Source organism: Semicossyphus pulcher, unplaced genomic scaffold (assembly GCF_022749685.1).
Source record: "Semicossyphus pulcher isolate SPU_LCO1_2020_fin unplaced genomic scaffold, fSemPul1.0.p SCAF_12, whole genome shotgun sequence".
Lineage (NCBI taxonomy): Eukaryota > Metazoa > Chordata > Actinopteri > Labriformes > Labridae > Semicossyphus > Semicossyphus pulcher.
Window position 1 is genome coordinate 10,779,607 of NW_027211626.1, and position 22,113 is coordinate 10,801,719.

The following is a 22,113-nucleotide window of genomic DNA, read 5'->3' on the forward strand; positions in this document are numbered from 1 at the left end:
TTTAAGTTACAGATTAAATGTGCAGGATGAATTCAAGGTTGAAATGTTGATTCCTGTTTCCCGTTCTGTACTGCCCTCTAATGGAAAACGCTCCTCAGAAATAAAAAAAGGGGAGCTCTGACATGCAGGGAGCTGCAGCGAGCAGAGAAGACATACAGCATAATTAATTATGAGCTGAACTGAGCGAGCGCTACATGGAATCAATTTTAAAATTAAACACAATTAAAATGATGAAAAGGCAGGGTTTGTCAGTTTGAGGTGTGTTTATTTAAACGCGTTACAAAAGTGCAGTATATAATGCATAAGACACGTCGCACTCTAGGTGGATGGTAAGGCGAGAGCAAACAATGAGATCTAAATGAAGACAAAACAAATGCTCACTACAAAGCTTTGTAGCAGTAAAATTCAGAGCCTTTATCACTGGATGTTGAACAAAGCATTCACTTGGCAGGAAATTAAAAAACCAACGAGAGGTACAAAGACTAATTCTGCTTAGGAGAAAAAAAAAACAACAACAACAACAATGCGAGAGACATATTTTTAAGGGAATAATAATTCTTTAGAAAAACCATTCCAGCACTATCTGGCAAACGCAACGGAGACCCACGGGAGCATATGTTTGTAATTCCTACTGTTCTCTGTTTAAGTTATTTTTGTACATTCTAATTCTGCAACAACTCTGTTTCGCATTAACTATGCAGCGTCTCTATTCTTAGATGTAAAAAAGAACTATTAACTGGATATCTACAAGTACCTCCAGTTGTTCCACAGAGTGAGCCAAACACGCTAAACTTTACGGCCCTGTTTGTGCTTTTTTTCTTTTAACACTGTCCTCGTGTGTCTTTGCGTGTGTGCCCGTGCGGTGCGTGTATTCTGTGTGTGTGTGTACTGAATGAAGGACAGTCGGCCCCTGTCATGCTTTAGCCTTCCCCTCTCTGCCTCTCATGGGTGAGCAGCCATTGTTTGAGATGGTCGCCCTTGCCGCTCATGTACGGCCCGCTCTGTCCACTGCTCGAAATGACTCGGTGGCAGGGGATGAGGAGAGGAACCTGGCACACACAGACACACACAGAGAGAGAGAGAGAGGGAACAATATTCAACTGTGAGGAAATAAATACAAGTTTAGCTGAAATGCAGGAAGAAAGGAGACATGTGAAGCTTTTTTTAAATAAAGCTTTTTTTCCCATTCACATGTTTTAAGTTTAAAAATATAAATCAAATGAAGGATGAATGCTGTTAGCACAATAAATATATTGCGCTATTAAAACCTGATATTTGGGGGGAAAAAACAACACACATGCCTGCTTTTTTATTCTCACGCTAACATCTTTTGTCACAGCCACGCAACAGTCAGAGGTGTTGATAGTAGCTATGTATTATGTATTAAAGAATCTGATTTACCACATAAACGGTGCGACTTAAAAGTACCCAACGTGCAGGAAATATTGAATGTGCACTTTCCTTTTCCTTTTCATGTCGGTGCACGGCATGAAAACAAAGTGCCACACCAGAAGTGTCTGTTTTGATCCTGCGCAAATCCACATTCAGGGTGATGGCTCAGTCTTTGGGTATAAATGTTTTTTACTCTTTAATAGTGTAAAGCAAAGAAGCAATCAAAAATTAATGGGCAAAAACACCAGCAGGATGAATATTCAATCGAGAGGGTGTCAACATTAAGATCTGATAACCCTGTGATCATTAAAAAGAGGAAGTCGGTGGAGCGTTTACTCTTGTTGCAGACGACTGCCAGGGGGGTCCCGAGTTCTTTGTAAACTAAATGGCTGGAGAAAGATTAAACAAGCAAGCCTAAAACACTTCGATCATTGTGAATTCAGAACAAGGAGAGTGGAGATGGTTGGAGTGAATCACAGCAATTAATTCCTTTAAAACAATACTTAATGGTGCCCTCGTTCTGTTCCTGTTACAGTACGAGGAGGAACATCACAAACGCCTCTCTGCTGTGACTCTTTCTCTCTAATTTAAACGTGTTATCCTGACACCTCCAGCCTTTTACAGAAAAGTTGGACATGCAGTGTGTGTTCGGTTCAAATCCATCATTAAACCCGCTCCCATATCAACAGCAATAAAACTTTCCGAGCCCCAGATTAACCTTGCAGAGAGAGAAATACTGCTCGAGTATTCCGATCAATACTGTTCCCCGGGTTTGGAGGGAGAGCAGGGTACCCTCAAGGCCTTCGGATCTGCCTCTTCACTTGGGGGGAAAAGAGCACTACACCAGGCTTATCAATACTCAAATCCTGGTGAAGAAGAAGTGCCACAGAGAGGCGAGGATCGATTGAGCACACTGAGCTTTTCGCAGCTGAAGCCTGAGTGGAGCAGCGCTGCTGACAAGTAATTGACACTGACAATCTGACTCTGGATCTGTATCAGGAGCTGAGGGCTCAGGCTCCCAGCCTGCCTGACGAAAGGGGAGAAATGTCTGTAAAACATGAGACTGAGAGGTATTATACAGCCATCCAGAAGCAATGCCATTGGCTAATGTAATATTCAAGTATATAAAGAGGCTATTGTATAGTTTTAAAAACAAGAAACATGTATTTTTTAGGGTTTATTCTGTGTTGAAATCACTTTGTTTTTTACAGGGAACTATTTTTCCTTCCACCTGAATGACAAAAAAAGATGTCAGAGGAAAAACTAAAATCTGAGATGAGGATGTACACAAGGTGTTTCACATAAGAGGGAGAACATCTCACTGGCTGCATTTCTGCACAAGGAGTGCTCTCTGCCTCACAGAGCACACCGGTGGTGCCCACAGCACTACATGGGCAGAGCTAAACGGGCTTTGATCAAAGGGTTTGATCAAAAGAAGACACACCACTTGCCCTCTAGCCCTCCATTTTGTACACAGTGGATTCACGGGCGAAAAAAACGATGCGGGCCAGGTTTCCGACAAGAAGCGGAGATTTGTAGCGAACATCTACAGTAAAGACTTGAGAGGACGGGAACAAAAGGTGTGGGCTTAAAATCGTGCTGTAGGTAGACTTTCACGTCTCAGCCGCGCTCAGAGGGAGGCGTTTGTCTCGCACGTTGCACATATTCCAACACACCTACGGTTTAGATTGCACACATCCTCCGACAGGAAGACGGTTTGAAAATTACTTTAAAGGAAAACTCTAGTGATGTACTTTTTGTAGACGGGGCCTCCTGAAGAAACTCAAACTATTTCATCTATAATCAACTTTCATGTATTTTCAGTGTTTAAATGTAGACACAGTTTGCCTTACACACTGTTCATTCTCTTATTCAGTCATTCACCTGTCATCATGCTGAACTCTCACTTCACTGACTCTCTGTTGTTCTGACTTACATATACTGTACTGTACTTACTACTTACCTCCATATTATACTGCACTATTTTACACTATTATTATTACTAGTCACTGTTATATAGTATATTATATCTAGTATTCTGTATGTTCATAATATACATTATTACGTTAATACAATAGCATACTGTATATTATATTATATTACACTACTAATTACTAACACTATATTATACTATATAATTGCAATTTTCACTGTTATACTACATTTTTTCTTCCTACTAAATTATAAACATGTTCATACTGTAATATACAGCACTGTATTTATTTGCCCCTTTATACTGCACCTTATATTGTAAACCTTAGACCTCATACAATACTGTATTATCTCACTTTATCCCATAACTGTCGCTTTAACTTGTCACTTCCTCTTACTTGTATAACATATGTATATACATCGTATTTTATTTTTATTCATTTGATCCATTCTTGTTTTTGTGTTTTGTTCTGTCTCTGTGCTGCTGCAACACCCGAATTTCTCTGGTGATCAATAAAGTATTATCTTTTTTTAATTATAAATTTATTTAACCTCATTCTAAACTGTTTTATGATCATTACGTTCTAAAATTTTGATTTAAAACCTTAAAATCTTTTGCAACTCAATTGGTTGTTTCACATAATCCACATTGTATTTAAGGGTATTTAATTACGGCCACAACTAATGATCATTTTTATCATTGATTACTTAATTCTCAAGTCTAAAAAACATCCAAAAAGTGTGAAAAATATCCATCGATTTCCAAGGTCATTTCAAAAGTCTTTTTTTTTATGTCAAACAATCTAAAACAAAAAGATTTCTGTGTGTGGTGATGAAAAAAAAAAGAAGAATGACAAGAGTTCTTATTTAAAAAGTGACTCAATTGATTAACAGAGTTAAAGTTAAAATAGATGCTTATTAATATTCTGTCAATGGACTAATTTGTTCTATGTTTAACAAGTGACATCAGGGTGCTTTTTAAAAACCCTTTATAGTATTTAATTATAAAAAACTAATAACTATTGGCAGCTTTAGTGTTTGTTTGCACACAAAACACAAGTTCCATCAAACATGAAAAGCAGTGACTTCCCCTCTCCGACTAAATGAAGTAAGTAAGTAAGCGAGAAGACCTGTCAATCAATGTCAGCCACACTCACCGGGTTCCTCCTCATGGCCCCTCCCACCGCCCGCACCGCTCTGGGGTTTCCCGCCATCTCGGCGAGGCGTTTGTACGACACCGTCTCTCCAAACTTCACGTCCCTCAGAAGTACGCGCAGCACGTGGCTGGTGAAGGCGTCTTTTTTTTTCCACAGAGCGGAGGACAGAGAGAGAGAGAGAGGGTTACTCGTCTAATCAATCAAACAGACGGCTGAGTGAGGATGATGATAACAACACAACAGTTTAGAACATGATTTCAGACATCACTACATTTTGATCAACGTAATAAAGTCCATCCGCATGTTTGAGGTCCAGTACGACCCTGTTTGACTCCCACTTCTTTTCCCTCACTGCACTCATTAAACAACTGAATACATAGAAGTCCCTCAATTTGACCTTAGAACTAGTATCAACACGCCACAGCAGCGGATGGGAGAAAATTATTTCTCTGGCAGAAAAATCTAGGTTATGCTTTGAAAGGTCACAGCTAAAATTAAAAAAGTTCGCTCCTTCATTTAAAAGGATTAAGAGAGGCCAAAAAGACTGCAAATCTGCTCCAGATTTTTAATAATAATAATTTGAATGTTGCATACCATTTGTGGCAGTGGGATGACTTTGAGGTTAATCAGACCAATTTGTCCTTTTAATTGCTTTCTATTCAGAGTAGATTCATTATATCATCTTCGCTTAAATGGCGGAATTCTTCAAATCATCCGCAGCTTAACCGACCACATTAACGGCTTTGATTTCATTAGCACTTTAGCGGTAGCATTATCTTTTTTTTTCTGGATTACCAGGCAGTGACTGAGCGGCGTGTTTGTCTAGCTCTGAAGAAAAAAGGGAGAAAAGTATTTGAAGCGTCTTGAAAAAACCTCGAGACGTTGACGCTCTGAGCTCGTGTAGCGAGCGAACAACACTTTTTTTTTTTTAGCTCGGAGAACAAGATGGGGAACAATAGTCTCGTTATCAAGAGGGGGTGACACTCTTCTAGTATATACATGTACTCAGTCATGAAAATTCAATTAGTGATCTCCCATTCTCTCTCATTTATATGGTCTAAGAGAGCACATGACAAGTGATCTATGAGAAATCCCTCTAAATTGGCATTGTGTGAAAACATGTCACACCCCTGTCTCTCTTCTACAGAGTGAACATCCTTTGCTCCCCAGGCTCCCTCGCTACCTTATAGTCACTCTCCGCTACACAAAGCCACGCGAACAAGGCAATTTGCCTAAACTGGGGGGAATAAGTGTAAAACCTAAAGGGGATATATTTGATTGATGCGCACCCATGTGAGTTCTTTGTCTTGAACAAGGCCCGTAGGTACTGTTTAATAATTTTTCAGGTAATAATCACGCTGTCAACGAGATGACGGGCTCTTACGCAGACAGACTTAATGTTATGAGGAGATAAGATACACCCCTGAAATGTCTTTTATGCATTATTCTCCCTCATAAAGCTCGGATTTGGCCACATGACGAGCGCGGTACACATTGATATCACTTTGTCACTGGTGGGTAGATGACAACTTGCCCAGACGGTGGCTATGACAAATCCCTGTTGATGCAAACGTTATTGACAAACAACCAAAGTCGGTGTCACGCCAGCAGAACACTTTCGCCCACGAGCAGACCGAGCAACAAGCCACAGGGCTGTTTACACCTTTTTAAAATCCCGAGCAGATGTTTCTCCTGGAAGGTTTCACTTCTCGAACAGTCCTGCACAAAAAAACAAGTGCGCGCGCGCTCTTCTATCCGCCCGTACAGAGGTTAAAGAACTTTGCCCTCATCAGTGTTAGTGACAGAGACTTCATGCGGGTCACTCGAGGTGACCAGCAATGATTTGGCGAGCGGTCCCCCAGCCCCATACTTCATAAAGAGCCTAATACGCTGTGTCTGGGGTCAGGACCCTCTTTAGATGGGGTGCAGTGATGTCAATTGTTTAAATAAAAGTTGAGAGGAACCACTTACATGTTTACAGACATCCCATAATTATGTCACAGGTCATTACCTAGCGTGAGGCCAGGTGATGGGGCCAGTGCAGAGGCAGCGGCAGGGACAGATTGAGGCAGAGGAAAAATCGAACACATTCAGTGATTATGAACGTATTGACATGTGTGATTGATCTGCTCATAATTGTGTATATGAGAGCAATTTGAAAGGAATAAAAACAATAAAGCGAACTCCATCAGGCGTGCTAATGATAGATTTGGAGAGATGACTTCCAGCTGACAGTCACCTCATACATGGCAGTGACAATAAAAAGACAATAGTGGAAATGCAGCTCCCTCATTATCCTTTGTGTCTAATGGGAGGGAAGACTTTGACTCCCAGTCAAAGTGTCTCTTGAGTCTTGAGGGATCCATACTTTTGAAGGCTGACGGGGTGCTGATGATTCTCTGATTATTCGATATTCTGAAAACGTTCATTTCCCTAATTCCTCTCCACATCACAGGGGCGAGTCCTGGTGAGCGTCTCATCTCGCCCTGTGCTGTGCACAGGGGGAGGTTCAGGCTCCTGCAGGAACACAGTCATTTGGGCTTTGAAGAGCGCCCTTCCCCCCCTTTGCCTGGCCCCCTCCCCGCATATTCCCCGTGCCGCTTACCGAGACTAAGATCCTCTCGTCTGTTACATATGGATGTATAATTAATGAGATAAGAATATGCATCGTTTTAAGAACTCGTGATGGTGTCTGTGTTTTTCTGAGGAAGCGTGTGCACGCACGCACGCACACATACACACACGCTCCCCGAGCAGGACACGCGCACGCACTCGCCATCCCTCTACCTCCACCGACCAAACTTGCGTGTGATGTTGCCGTGACAATCAGTCAGACAGTATGGGAAGCCGCTGCTCGTATCTCCTTTCATGTCACCTCTGTTGCTCAGGTATATCGTGACAGCTAATATGAAAAGTGGCTTGTTTTGTCAGAAATGTGTAAATAAACATGGCAACACTTCAAGTGAAGGTCACAACTCAATATTACATGACAAGTGCAGCGAGAGCGCTGTCGCGTTCAGGTTCTCCCACAAGATAACTGAGCAAACAAAAGTTGGTTGTCACAGATTGTAATGACCTGATTAAACTTGTATTTTTTTCCCAGGCAGGCAGACGCTCCAGGACGAGATGGAGGAGGAATTTCTGCGGCACTAAAGCAGAAACTAATCCCTAATATTTCTGAATCAACAAGCAAAAAAAAAAAGAAAAGGAAACCTTCTATTTTCCTCCCTCAAAAGACAAATACTCTTGATGCTCACATTTAACATTTTTATACTGGCATGGCCTATGGTTCTGACTACTGAGAGCAATCCAAGCCTAAACCCTGTATTTACTGAGCCCCAAAACAACAGGCGAGGGAGAGAGGTGGAACACAGCACAATCACCTATTCAGATCAGGTACTAATGAAGAATTCCATCTATCCTGAAATTTAATTAAAACCCCAAAGACTTCAGATGAGATGCGATTTGAAAGAGCCTGGGGCTGGTACACAAGCACTTGGTGGCGAAGGGAATCACACTGAAAGTTGATATCGTAATTGGTCCTGATGTATTTCTGCATTGCCTTTGCGGGAGCGTGGGACTCATAGCTGTATACAGGGTCTCGATGGAGTACCTGCTCATTGAAAATGCCATCACTCAAGCACTGCAGATCTGCATGAAATTAGAGAGCAACTAAGGCCTGATTGCAGGGGAAGAGAGGCACAATTGTTAAATGCATATATTAAGAGTTATTTTTTTCCCTGCGTAGGTGTGCTTCTGGGTGTAAATGAGCGCTTTAAGTTAAAATGCAGCGAGCGTCTCAGAGTGACAAAGAAATAGCCGGTAATTGTTTTGGAAGCGGCACGAGTGCGATAAGTTTATGATTTCAAAAAATGAGTTGTCAGCCTGCGAGTGTTGCTTGTTTCCTCGAAACAGAAAACGCCAGGGATAATTAATTCCTCATTTTTCCTCCTAAGCGCCCTCCATCATTCACTCCGCAGCCGCAACTAGCAGTTGAAAGCACACTAATTGTCCATTTTTGGGGTGCTTTCGTTTTACTCGCCCTAGGTGACTGGTCAAGCCAACAATAAGCTCATTCAAACTTTAGAACCATTCACATGTTGTCATTGAAGAAAAAAGCTTCCTGTCTGAAAATGTCAAGAGTGGAATTCGATCAGTTTCAAAGAATGTGCCAAGAATCATGGAAAAGCTTGCCAAGACTAACACGCGTGGTAAGAGCTGCCACAGATTACTGAACCAAGTTACAGCTCTGTGTTCTGTTCTCTCTCCTCTCGCTCACCCACTCCCTCGCTTCTCCTCTCTCCCTCTCTCTCAGCCATAAAATACTTCATTATAACACAGTGAGCCAGTGAGTGTAAGTGATGTAACTGACAATTAAGAGTGAAAGCCTGATCCCAGTCATGGCTCTGCAAATATTTATCCGTGACAGACCTCCTTGCAGGGCGGGGTGGTGAAAGGCAGGGAGCGGGAGACTCCCAGTGGTCCGCGGCTCACTGAAGTACGCCTGGAGCCATTCGGCGCAGCGCTGCAACTCGGGGCTCGTTTCTGCCGGGCTATCGTTGACCACACAGCTCAGGGGGGCCGCGCCGCTCCTGTGAGGGATATAAGGCAGGATGGGGAGTTGAGGTGGGGATCAGAGGAGCAATCATAATACCCGATTCTTGGTTGAACTGTGCTAAAATATGTCACAAGAGTGTAATAACATGCCAGCAGTGACACAGATGCAAGATGACATAATTTGCAGAGTGAAACTAAAGTTGTTAAGCAAAACGTGCTTAAAATCTAAAGTTGTACATTCTGGCAAAAATCAGAGCCGTGAAAGAAAGAAAAAAAAGCTCAAGCAAATATAAAGACAGTAATCCAGATGTTTGTAACAGTAGATATATATTTATACGAAGTGCAGCATGATGGAGTATGAAAGAAAACATTGTCGGGTCATAAGGAACGGTGCTAACAGTTTATTTCAAACAACTTTAAGGAAGCAGAACCAGCTTTGGGAAAGACATGAAAAAAAGAGTTTTTAAAAGTCTCGCAGCTGTTAAGGAAAAAAAAAAAGTTCAGATTTAACAACAGCTTCAACCCTGCTTGGGTCTAGTTTATAGTTCATGACAAGAATAAATGGATTTTTTGGCCAGAGCAGCGCTGGCCGGCAAAGCGCTGCACTTGGACGTGCATCTTAGCATGAGTAGATGCTTGGAGGAATTTGCCGATGGTTGAGTTGGCATCACTTAACAGCTGAATTTCTCTCCGCTGCTGACCACCCCCCAGGTCAACGCAAGTAGACTGACCCATATTTGACACTTAAAGACCCTACTGGGAAGGTCCTCTCTTAGCATGTGCATTACTGCAAAGTGGACCTCAAGCTGTGTTGTGGATCTAAAGCTGGCCCGCCAATTCCATTAACTGGTGTACAGGACTTATAAATAAATAATATCACCATTTAAGTGCCCCCTTTTCAAAATTGGCTTATCCTGTATGGTATTAATAATAGACATTTACTTTGTTAAACACACAGACCGTCTCTCTCCTGGCCGCCGTAACAACACGGCCCTAAAGTGTTTTTACACTTCTGCGGGTCACAGTTTGAGCAGCGTTTTATATTGGACATGTGAAGCTGAGGTTTACTGGAGTGTTATGACTTGAGCGGGTCACTTTTTCAGGGAAAGCGCTCTGCCTCTGCTCGTTTGTGGCTGTGTGATGAAAATCTCCCGGGTGCCGTTTAACAGTGGGTGTAAATACAGTAAAATGTGTAAATACCCTCATTTCTAAATAAACCGCGCAGCAGTTTATAGTTGAGTGGTGAAAACTCGGAAACCCACCGGCGGGTCCTGTGCTGAGACCCGCTCAAACAATGGCCATGGCTCATGGCAATCTCTGTCGGCATGGGTGAGTGCCCAGCCAGCCCCTACTTGTCATTGTCTCTCCTTTCTATCCCTCCCCTTCCTCCCCTCCTTGCTCTCCCTCCTCATTTCCCCCCCCTCTCTATTTCTCTATCCTCCCACTCCAGCTCTTTTGGCTCCCCACCACCTACACCCCCAGACACACACCCACCATCCCCCCACCTCTCTTTCTCTCGGCAAGGATCTTCAGGCCACTGTTCCCCTCTCTCCAAACCCCCCCCTTCCCCTCCGCCCTCCTCCCACCACCTCCTCTACCCCTCCACAGCCTCTCTTTCTCTCTGAGAGGATGTTCCAGCCGCTGCACACTGACAGCTCGGGGATATTGTGTGTGGAAATGTTCCTGTTGGACCCGCAGGCCCTTACAATCTACCGGACAAAGGCTAGAGCACCTTTGCTTAAGGCTCGCCACCTTTGACCTCCAGCTCACACTTCAGACTTGTCACCGTGGCTAATTTTTCCTCTCCCTTCAGCCCTCCGCTGCGGATGCACCGCCTGTAAAAGGTGCTCTGAGTGATACAACATTGACAGTAGTAAAAGTTAATGCAATGCAGTACATGTTATGGCCGGTAAACAACACAAAAATAAATAAATAAAAGTGGAACAACATCAGTCGGGCTGAAGTCTGTCACCTCTAGGTGCAATGGGGGATTGTTTTTAAAGAGCATGTGGGCAGTGGAGATGTAGCTCCTGTGCTGGCAACATTTCCAGTCGCTTCAATGAATCACAAATCAAGCAGCATCATATGATCTTTACAGAGTCCAGACTGGCACTTTACAAACTCTGCCCTTCAAAGGGGAGATTAGAGAAGTGTAATAAATGTCGGGCTGATTACAGAGAAGCTCTCAGAGGAGGAGCCATCTGTCTTAAAGTAGCCGCCATCCTCTGTATCAATAACAATCGTTATTAGAAGTGATTAGAAACAGGATTTTTAATATCTGTGTTTAAACTTGAATAGACAATTAAAATTTCGTTAAAGCTAATTTTTAATTTATTATCTTTCGACTACTTAAAATCCTGTTTTTTTTTTTCTCCCCCCACGTCCTTCAGGCTTTGACTGTTTCATCAAAGGTAAGGAAATAAGAAACTAATTCCAAAGTAGCCAGGATCTGCTGCACTAAAAAGAATATTTCCCCTGATACAAGATTGTGATTTGAGAAAATTTCTAATATTGTGCTCCTGTCACAATCAATTTCCAATTACCATAAATCATTGCTGCGTAAAGTGGGAGTCATTTGGAGTTCTACCTATTTTCCAGCTCTAATATAAAGAATGAATTGAGCATGTATATAATGTTGGGAGGTTATTTCATTCATCCTGGAAGGAACAATCAAAGGAGACAAAAGGAGGGGAGAAAAAAAAAAGCGTTGTCAATTTCCTCTCGGCATATTCTGTGTCTCTACTTGCTCAGGACTTCAGTGAGACTTTTTCTATCAGCAGCAGACGTAAGAATGAAACAGGTTAACCACAGGATCTAATTGAAAGGAATCTGGCGAAGGGTGTAATGGTATATTGCACAAAAAGGGGGAAAAACTCAGAACTCATGCCTCCATCCTGTGAAGCGTGATGGCGCTCATCCTGACTCGATCGGCTGTCACTTTTGACACAGCCTGCCAGAGTTCTCCTTCACCGATCATGGGTAACATGGCGGGTCAGAGGATGAAATAGAAAAGGCCAAGAGCAGTCCAATATTTTCCTCAGCCTTATAGCTGCAGATACTTAACTCAGAGACGTCAAAGACTCAAGAGAGCATGAAAAAAGCCTAAAATGACTGTCTAAAAAGGGGAAAAAAAAAATACAGCATGTCTCTATGAATGTCAAGATCCTGATGGTCTCTGAGCCAGAGGCTGTGATACAATTGTAAGCCACTTGCTCAATGCAGCTCGTTCAACCGTTTGAAGATCATTCAGATGCCTATCTGGCTACTGCAGCACTAAAGTGGAGAGCTCTTGGAGTGGTAAGCTGTAAGGAATGCTTTCCCGTTCTGTTGTGGGGCGCGCGTTTTGTGCTCCGCTGTTTCAAAATAAAAACAAGCCGGGCGGATAAACGGCTCTCTAGATATCCAACAACTTCTTATTAGCGAACGTCCGCCGAAGAGGCCGCAACACTCCATCCAATACATAAAGGTGGTGGTGGTAAAATACTGCGGAGTAGGCAACAAAGCACACAACAATTAGGTCTTCTCCCAACTGGCTAGCCACAGGAGTCAGTGAAGGCATGTATTACCAGAGCCTTAACTCTTACTCCATTATGTAGTGTATCCACACCGAGGCGCAGCAATGTTTATCTACAACAGACTACTGAGCAGTTTCAAATAGTGTTTTTAGCCTCTATTCTCAAGTGCCACAGTAAGAGATTCCAATTACCCGAATGGTAAGGAGCCAGTGAGGGAGGCATAAAGTACATTAGGGATCCCCTGTAACTGCAGGGACCTTTTAGAGCCTCAACTGAAGAGGGCCGGGAGACTGGGGGGACAGTGACCCTGCATGGATAGCCTCTGTCAAAATTTGACCACGTCAAGCTCAAAGGCATTATGGGAATCCAGTGTCACCAAGTCCTAATTACTGTCTGTGTTCAGAGCAAATTACTGCCTTGTTCCTCTGATTAGCGAGGAGGCTAATCTTCACCTGTGTACGCCAGCACTGCTGAGGGCCCTTGAGTGTTAGCGCTTCGTCTTCTGTAATTTATTTTTAAATCAGTGCCCGCTCCCAGGAGTTTTGAGTGTTTTGTTGTGAACCGCTTACCATGATCCCCACCACCGCCCCCTCACCCCTAAATCCTTGACTAAATCCTTGTTTGGTGCCGCAGGAAGATAAGCAAGAACAACACTTGGGCATAATTGACTCGTACTCCTCTCCAAGATGTCAGAGCGGAATCATCTCTCTGCATATTGCCTTAGTATGTCACACACTGTACACTTCTGCATGTTGCAGATATAGAATCCAATCAAGTTCTAAAACAAACTAGCACAACCCCCGTGCCGGAAAAACTTCCCGGTCGACAGCAGGGAAAAAATAAAATTAAAAAAAAAACAGCGGGAGCTGCTTTTAGCTGCGTCTCTACAGCGAGGGGGAAACTCTCGCTCGGCTCCCGTCCTCACCCTGGAGGTTCTGCTTTAGAAACCACAACATTTGCAGTTTTTCATCCCAGCGAATGTCAGTGTCTCGTCTGTGTGAGGCGGTTTACAGGTAGTGTGTTACACAGGTGTTGGTTTACACAGGAAATGGCACATGCAGCCTGATTGGGACGGTCCCGAGAGAGGGAGGCATAAACATAGAGCACAGATGGGTCCAAGGGCCAGTGGGAGCAGCACCTTAATGAATACGCAGCTGAGTACTACACTTCACAACATGCAAAACAATATTCTAAGGCCGCAGTAAAAAATAGCACAAAAATCATCTGAATATTATTACATGATGAATTATTCATATCATTTCTAAAGGGACCACGTCGGAAAGTCTCCCCTCTGCTTTATTGATGATTTCATTCAATAGCAGATCAGCAGATCACTGTTTGTATGACAAAGCATTTTACTCACAAATGTAAGCAGTTTATTTAGAACACGGCTTAGTGTCTATATATCAAGAAAAATCATAATTTAACTGATTAAAATGATGTGTTAGACTAAATATAAGAGACCCAGAGACAGAGAGAGAGAGAGGGAGACGTGGAGGAATAATAGGAGGGGAAATAAGTTGTTGGTATGGTTCCCGGTGTGTGAGCACATCATGTAAACAGGCCCCAAACAGGGAACACATTTACCATACCGCTATTCAGTGTGAACCAGGACATTGATTCACAACACTACACGAGTGTGAGAAAAACGATAAATGCATCACCTCAGATATTTCACACTAGCGTTGGTAGTGTGTAAAAGCTGTTGTGACAGCTTGGGTATTAGAGCTAGATAGATGGAAAATGTCTGGCTGCTTATGAATGCCAATGTGACCGGGGTGACGGCTTTGACACAAAAACACTCCACCTCAGAACAATTAGGCTGTTCTCAGGCCCCATCCAGTGTTGTCAGTGATAATGGAAAGCTGTGAGGATAACTGGTGATAAATAGACTTTAACACCCTCCTCCTTAAGACCAATGCAGTCCTGCAGTCCTCTCATATGCTTAACTAATCATGACCATGGCCGGCAAATTCATACAAAAGACTAATTACTGTTGTACTTCACTTCAGTCTCAAAGGCCTCTTATATAAGGACTTGGGGGTTCTCTTGCCTCTTTTCTCCTCTTGATGGGTATTTTTTTTACAAGTAGGCCTCGTGCTAGACAAAAGCGTTTAAAAATTGGTGATTGCTTTCATCCGCTTTAATTACATTCAGAAATGGCATTTCTGCCACATAATACACCCCTATTGTTTCAGAATTATCTGGCTTGGGGAGTAAAATCTACAATATTTGACGATGCTCCCGAGCTAAATCGCCTCTTGAAATTGAAATATGCAGCCGAAATACAAAATAAAAAGCCAGCCTTTGCTGCTGATATACTGGAAGCTCCTTGGCTTTCTGCAGAATGCTATTATTATGCATATCCAGGTAGAAAGTTAATTAACCCAAAGCTTAAGCTAATTATGGTAGCAGAATGCTATCAACCAAACGCTTTCAGTCAGACAGCTGTCCAGAATTTCATTTGCTAATCATTTGTCTTTTGCCGGAGCATATGGTACATTTCCCCACTATCACAGCAACAACAAACAGATGAAAATCATTAACTAAAAACAATGTGCAATGTGAAAATCAGACACAGATTTATACGGCTTTGTGTCGGGGAAAAAAGGCGGATTTATGGTCGGGGAAATATAATGATAATTTTGGGTTTTAGCCACTTAGGATTTTAGGCAGAGCACGTGACCCATGTGTGCTGGGAATTCAGATGCACAAATATATTGTTTATATCTATATGCAAATGAGACTGAATGTTTATCCGTGTAAAATTAATTACAATTTTTCTATAGGAGCGTATGCAAAAAGCTTGTTCTTAACAATTTTTAGCTTCTAGCACATTTTGTGCCTGCTTTTTCCGACACAATATTTTTATGTTGTTAAAAGTAGAATTCCCTCAGCTCAGAATTAAATCAATTATTTTCCAAGAAATGCTTCATGCATTATTTTCCTTTTCTTTTCATAAAAACACATCACACTGGCTGTTAAAGGGTGATTGATATCAGCATTGCCTCGCGACATTATCAGGCAATAAAGGCTACTCAGGTTCTAATGCAACATGTCATACACAGGCTCCTGTAGTACATTTCTATTGAGGACCTCACAAGCTAAATTGCTTTTTTCCTGCTCCCCCACATCTCAGCCAGCTTGACAGACAAATTGATCAAAGCATTGTAAAATAATATGCTCACAAAATGTCTCGGGGCAGGAGTCCAGCCCTTTTTTCATTTTTCACCCTAATAAAAAAGTACTCTATGATTTCCTCGGTATTATGTGTCTGTGCTCTGTGTGAAAGAGGCGAGAAGCATCATATTTCAGATAATAGTAATCTCCTGTAAACAAAATGCGGATCATTTTTCTGTGAACGCCGAGGCCATGCTAAAAAACTAAAAGGGCTGGAAAAGCTGGTTAACAGGGAGGCTGGTGCGCAGGGCCCCAACAGGGGTTGTTGAGATGTAATGAATTTGTTCATCTGATGGTGCCTTCAGGGCTGTCGTTAGACTGGCAGAGGAGGTTGATTTTAGGAAATGTTCCTAAGATCAGTTAGGAAGCAAAAGGGGCTTGAGACGTTTCTATTAGAAAGAGCTGACGGTCATGGTGTGTAAGCAATACTTCACGGGCGTTTATGTAGCTATAATGGCATTTATCAATAACTATCTATCAATGCCACAAATGCTTTTGTTGCTGCTGCTGCTGCGGCTGTTCAACACTAACCAATAGCGAAAAAACAGAGAAAGCAAACTCAGTTAAATAAGCCGTCAAAGCTGTGACATGCTCACAAATATGTACTGTAGGTCTCCCTTTATGTTATGCATAGACCTTATCTATTTCCCTTATCCAAAATATGCTCTTAGAGATCATTTATCACAGTGACTGCCTAAGCCTGTGCCACACCACAGCCAAAGCTGGAAAGAGCCTTGTTTAGTATGTCATAAATAAATCAATGGAAATGGCTGATTTGAACTATTACTGCTACAGGCGGGCTTTTGTGAGATCTACATGTAAAGCCGCTTGGAAAGATAAGCCTATATTTTGTCACTTTATCTCGCCTCCCTTAATGCCTGTTTACATTGTGTAACTCCATATATCTGAGGGGGCTCTAGTTCCCCCGTCCTGTGACAATAACGTCGCATTCAACTGGTCGAGATAAAAATCTAAACATTTTGTTTAATGATTTCCTGCTCACACCTTTGAGAATGTACAGACAGCGATGTGATCGGAGCCTCACTTCTGACCGACGTAGCAAATGATATTAAACTGAGAAATGATCTAGTGATGCGAATCATTAAATTCATTTGCATATTCCTACTGAACCTGAACACACAAATTAAACCCTGTTCACAAGGAGACGGAGAAAGGTGCTTGCGCATGGTTACAGGACATCTTCCATAATCAAAATTCCATATTATTAATTTTCTCACTTCAACTCATTAACAACAAGTGGAATGTTTTTACTGCTTGATGAATTTTAGGAAATAGCAGACAGTGGAGAAGGAAACACATGTTGAGGTATAATATACACGGTCATTAATGGGTTTCCATAAATTAGAATTTGAACATACATTTTCAAAAGGAGAGCTTCCTATCCGGCTGCATTTGGAAATGGTTTAATTTCCCAAACCATTCAAGTTTATCAAATGCGAATCTGCGATACATGGATATTTAATTTCAATCTAATCAAAACTAATCTGAGATGTAGGATGTGGACCTGTAAAAATAAGGAATAAGCGCTTATTAACGCAGAATTTAATCAGTTTCAATCGCTTCAGTAAGACTGTCAACATTCTAACAATTTTGAGGGATGGGTCGGGCACGAAATGCAATCACATATTACATTTCTGAGTGTCGCTTGACACTCAGAGCTACTGCATACAACTTGGAGGGAACATAAATAAACAGGAGCGAACAGTCCATGCTCCCCATGGCCTCTGTTGACCCTACAGACATCAGCTCTAATCAACTCCCCTGTGGGTAATAAACAAGTTATTTTTCTGAAATTTCAAATATACTGCAGGAAGAATCACAACCACATGCCATCAGAAATCTAATTTCAAGCCCAACTGTATTCTAGTGCCCCTCATATTTCTAGTGCCGGCTCATATTTGCCCAACTTTCTCCCGGATATTTCTTGTGGGATCTACAAAAATGCCCTGCTTCCAATGAGGAATGGTGGCACTCCATCACAGGAGTGGATTCTGTCCGCCTGTAAATTTCACACCTTTGTTTATCACGTCACCATCCCGGCTGTTGTACAGTACCTTTCAGCAGGTGCGACATCCATTAGGATCTGGATGGTGTGCACACCATTCTCACATCCACTGACTTGGATGGTCCCCAGGGGGCTCAGCAATGAGATGGTCTTCTGAGTGCACTGGCTCTCCCACTGCTTCTTCATCGCTGCCCTGCTAAGGAAGCACAAATTACACTCCGTTCATTGACATATTCATGTGGCAACTTTCACAATTTCTCACACATATTTGCATTGAATGATCTATTGAAAAGCTAGCGGGCCACCAACGGATGATGACTTACATATTTGAACACCTAGCCTCCAAACAATGTCATGATGTGACTTGATCCCCCACATTACTATCCAATATTTCTTTTGTGCATGGAAAAGAATACGCCTATCTAACCAATAAATCGCCCATTTTTTCCCCTCTTTCTGTTCTATATATCACATAAATGAGAAAAACAATGCAGTCTGTTCCCTTGTCTGGTGGGGGATTCCCAAGATAGCTCGACATTATTTTCAATCCGTCATTTTTGGTTGATGGTCGGGATGTTTTTCTAGCATTAAATTTGTTCCTTAGGGTGCAACTCCGATGGGATTCTGGTTTCCAGCCCTTAACAACAGCAAAAACGTGCAGCTTTTCTGACGACTGAGATGGATACTGGCAATAACCAGACAGCAGTTCCTTTTTTATTTTTACTTTGAGGGAAGGAGAGATGATTGACTACGTTATATGTGAGTTTTTGAGAGATGGGGGTTATAATAAATAAAGGTCACATTGATTGTAAGAGTTTCAACTAAGGAAACCTTTCCTTCCTGGAACCTTGAACTGAAAAGTGTCTAAAGGGTACAAATACAGCATCTATCTCTTTATTCAGGTTTAATAGCACATGTAGTTCACATCCATTAATTATAACTCATATGTTTGTATTATAATTGTGACTATATAAAGCTGCAACTTAGGATTGTTTCTATTATTTATAATTATACTCACTATTTTACCAATTAAGCAACTGATTGTTTATCAAATGTCAGAAAATAGTGAAAAATGTCCATGGTGACATTTTAATGTGTTGTTCTGTCTGACCATCAGAGCAAAACAAAAACATACTTAGCTGTAACCAGATAACAGTTTTACCTATTTAAAAAATCACTGTTATAAATGTATTATAAAAATAGTAATACTTCCTGTCTTTTAATTAATTGTCTAAAAGCTGCAGCTCTCAAATAAATAGGCTTTAATGGAGAATTTCCTCCGCAATATAAACAGTAGTTAACATCTAACACTATGAAGATGCAGTCTGTACAATAGTTCCTTAAACAATGGGCAAAAAGTACAGCTGAGAAAATAAGTCAATTAACTGTAAGTGGCAACTATTCTGATTAAACCAATTAAACATTTAATTAATTTTATCTAGGACACATATAATAAAATATAAACACTGCCTAGTTCTAGTTTCTCAAATGTGACAATATGCTTTCTCTTTGTCTCATGTGTCTGTAAACTGAATATTGGGGGCTTTGGAGTTTTATTCTGACAGGGGGAATGAATGCATCTTTAAGAAGTCATCTTAACTTAAGTATACTGTTATGGATATTTTAACCATTTTGTGACATTTTCTATAGCAGGCAATAATTTAAAGATTACCACTCGCTGTAGCACTGAAACAAACAATTTATAGTTTTATAAATAAAAAATTCTCCACTGCTTAATGCAGTCTGCACTTTAATTTAAAGACAGATGCATTTATTTATAGATTAAACAACGTTATGTGATGAGAAGTAGTCATGCATTTACAGTATTTCATTTAGACTTGCAGTTTGCCCCCCTTCCTTTTCACACACACCACCAACACCAGCACATCTGTCATGGTATGCGATCACAAATGCGTCTGCTTCAACTTTCTTGTTTCTACTCTTGCAGCTCTCACTGTATTCATCGGGGGTTTGCCTGAACTGACAATAAAGGCGAGAAATTTCTGAGCCAAACAATGGTACAGTGCACTTTGGATAAGCTCTGAACACACTGCCTGCCATTTAGCAAGCTGGTAATAGACTCATAGATAGAATAATGGACTTTGGCAATAATGGCCTTGGCTAATAGTCTCCCACTGATTAAAAATAATGCTATCATGTTTGTTTTGTGCCGTTTTCGGCGCAGTAGACTAGTCTTAGTGACTACTTGAAGGTTTGGTTGTTTACCCAGCTCTTCACGGTGAGAAACAACAAACAATAAGCAGCTTGTGTTGTTAAAATTCACTGGCAGCATCCTCGTGCTCGTCAATCATGTGACTCGTTTCTCATTAGACTAGCTCATGGTCAAACCTGCGTGATTAATTGAGTAGAAAGCGCACCGCGACTGCGCAGGTGTGCAAAACGCAACATGTGTCCATTTTGTGCCGTTTGAGATTGAGGAAATTCACGCCGAAACGTAGACGAAGCTTGACACAATTCTTTAAGTATGTAAGTACCTTAAAACGTATTTAAACACACCTTTCATACCAAGTGTGCAGTTAAAATGTGGAAAAATGTACTGTGGGTTCGTGCCATGAGTTGCTACACTAAAATATTCAAAAGATAGCCATCGGTACATCAATGTATACGGATATTTTTTTTTAACTGCAGGTTATGTAAGGCTTTACTAACTGTAAATTAGCACTGTTGCTGACAATATTTCCTTAAAAATGCTCACGTTGTTGAAGCTGTGCCTGCTTTACTCACCTCTGCAAAATAAACATGGTAGAAGGTCTCTTCCTGTTTCCTCAGACTGCTTGGTCGAGCCGGCCAATCAAAACATGCAAAAGTCCGCTCCTGCTCTCTAATTGGCCGATAAAAAGTCTCTGCTCCTCCCCCTGCCGGGGACAGACACAGAAGGCTTGTCTAATGGGTCTCAAGTCGGGATTTGGGGTCCTTCAGGGGGTCCCCAGTACACTGAAGACTAGAAATGATAGTGAGTTAGATATTGGATTTGCTTGATATTTTTAAAGCAGGAAAAAATATGATAATGCATATTTTGAGCATTAATTTCAAATACTGTTATCTTTCTCCTTATAACTGAGACATTTATCCAGTTCTGTGTCTCCAGTGACAGCTTCTCAGTGAGGTCTTCAGGGTCCCAGGCATAATATTTGTGGGTAAAAAAACCCCCCACACCTATGTGGATCCAACAAGCATTGACATCTTATGTATTACTTTCTAATAAACTCGACATGTTATCATGAAAAACACAACACAGGGCAGCGAACAATCCTTCTATTGGGGTTTTATGCAGTTTAAAGGAGAGGGAGTTGCCTTATGTTGCCTTGAGCAGTCATATATTTAACTTTAGCATATATTTTGGTCATTATGACCAAAATTGTGGCATCAGTCGTGTATTGTTTAAAAGTGTCTGTTGTCCTCGGCAGCTTTATTTTTATTTTCTTTGGTGCCTTCAGCTCTCTGCATGCCTCCGTTTGGAGTGTGTAGGCCGGCGTGGGCCTGTGGCCCACACCCCGTCTCAGCGGTGAGGGTGGGAGCGGGGGAGAAAACGCCACCCCTGCAGAGACCATTTTGAAATCTGTGAGGATTTCCGTGCCATCTGGACCCGCTGCCAGTCTGCCCCAGATAGTAAGGGTTGGCAACGGTACCCGACGGTGCAATATGGCTCTCTCTTTAATGAACTACTAACTGTCCCCCGTTTTAATTGATGTGACATTTGAGCCATTTATCTCTGACATTTCAATGAAGGATGATTCTCAGCCTTGCCATTTACTTTTTTTGTGCTATTTTCTAAGAGTCATTTGCATTTTTCTGCTCTAAACCTGCTTTTTGTCTCTCATTAGCTAATTAGAGAGGAACATGCACAATTAATAAAAATGAACATAACCTAGTTTGATATAGGCTGATGAGGGATAATCAGAAAATCAATGTTTTCTTAATATTCATCAAAAATGATGTGAAGGGCTACCTGTGGTAAAAGGTGACTTCCATAAAGCCTCGTAACCTTTACCCACATACCAACATGTAGCCTACAGTGTGGGACAACTTATGTTCGCAGCATGGGGAGAATCAAGCTCAATTAATCAGCATATGATTGCAGTAAGCAGCCCCCTCTGCTGGATCTTCTGAGCCATACTGTTTGAAATCATTTTAATGCTGCATTCAGTGGCCAAACAATTATCATATGTGGCAGTCACAGTGGAGCTTTTTGCATTTGCATTATAACATTTAGAGAAAAAACTCAAATGTGCAGTTTAATTTTTTAAAAGTAACTTTTACTTTTTGTCATCCTATATTTATTGTAAATACATTTTAATTATTGCTGGCACATCAAAGATGTTTTTCACATTTT

At 41.6% G+C, this 22,113-nt stretch overlaps 1 protein-coding gene across 3 annotated transcripts; it reads right to left on the minus strand.

Annotated features, from left to right (window-relative positions):
• Window positions 1-257: 257 nt before the first annotated feature.
• On the minus strand, window positions 258-20,534 carry mgmt (O-6-methylguanine-DNA methyltransferase). Of its 3 annotated transcripts, none has more exons than XM_069658687.1 (5): window positions 20,505-20,534; window positions 17,809-17,952; window positions 8,913-9,073; window positions 4,482-4,621; window positions 258-1,049 (listed from the first exon to the last, which is right to left on the minus strand). In XM_069658687.1, the coding sequence occupies exons 1-5, from the start codon at window positions 20,519-20,521 to the stop codon at window positions 921-923; spliced, it is 591 nt and encodes a 196-aa protein (XP_069514788.1). In that variant the 5' UTR covers window positions 20,522-20,534; the 3' UTR covers window positions 258-920. The 3 variants fall into 3 exon arrangements, with proteins under 3 accessions (XP_069514788.1, XP_069514787.1, XP_069514789.1); XM_069658686.1 differs by having other exon boundaries at window positions 17,809-17,955; XM_069658688.1 differs by lacking the exon at window positions 20,505-20,534 and adding an exon at window positions 20,476-20,484.
• Between the last annotated feature and the right edge of the window lie 1,579 nt (window positions 20,535-22,113).

What these genes read in the sequence shown, in the direction of transcription:
- mgmt (XM_069658686.1), bottom strand. An exon ending in CCACCCCGCCCTGCAAGGAG is followed by an intron (nt 4,622 to 8,912) that starts GTCTGTCACGGA and finishes GGAAAAAAAAAG; the next exon opens with ACGCCTTCACCAGCCACGTG. An exon ending in GGGCCATGAGGAGGAACCCG is followed by an intron (nt 1,050 to 4,481) that starts GTGAGTGTGGCT and finishes TGTGTGTGCCAG; the next exon opens with GTTCCTCTCCTCATCCCCTG.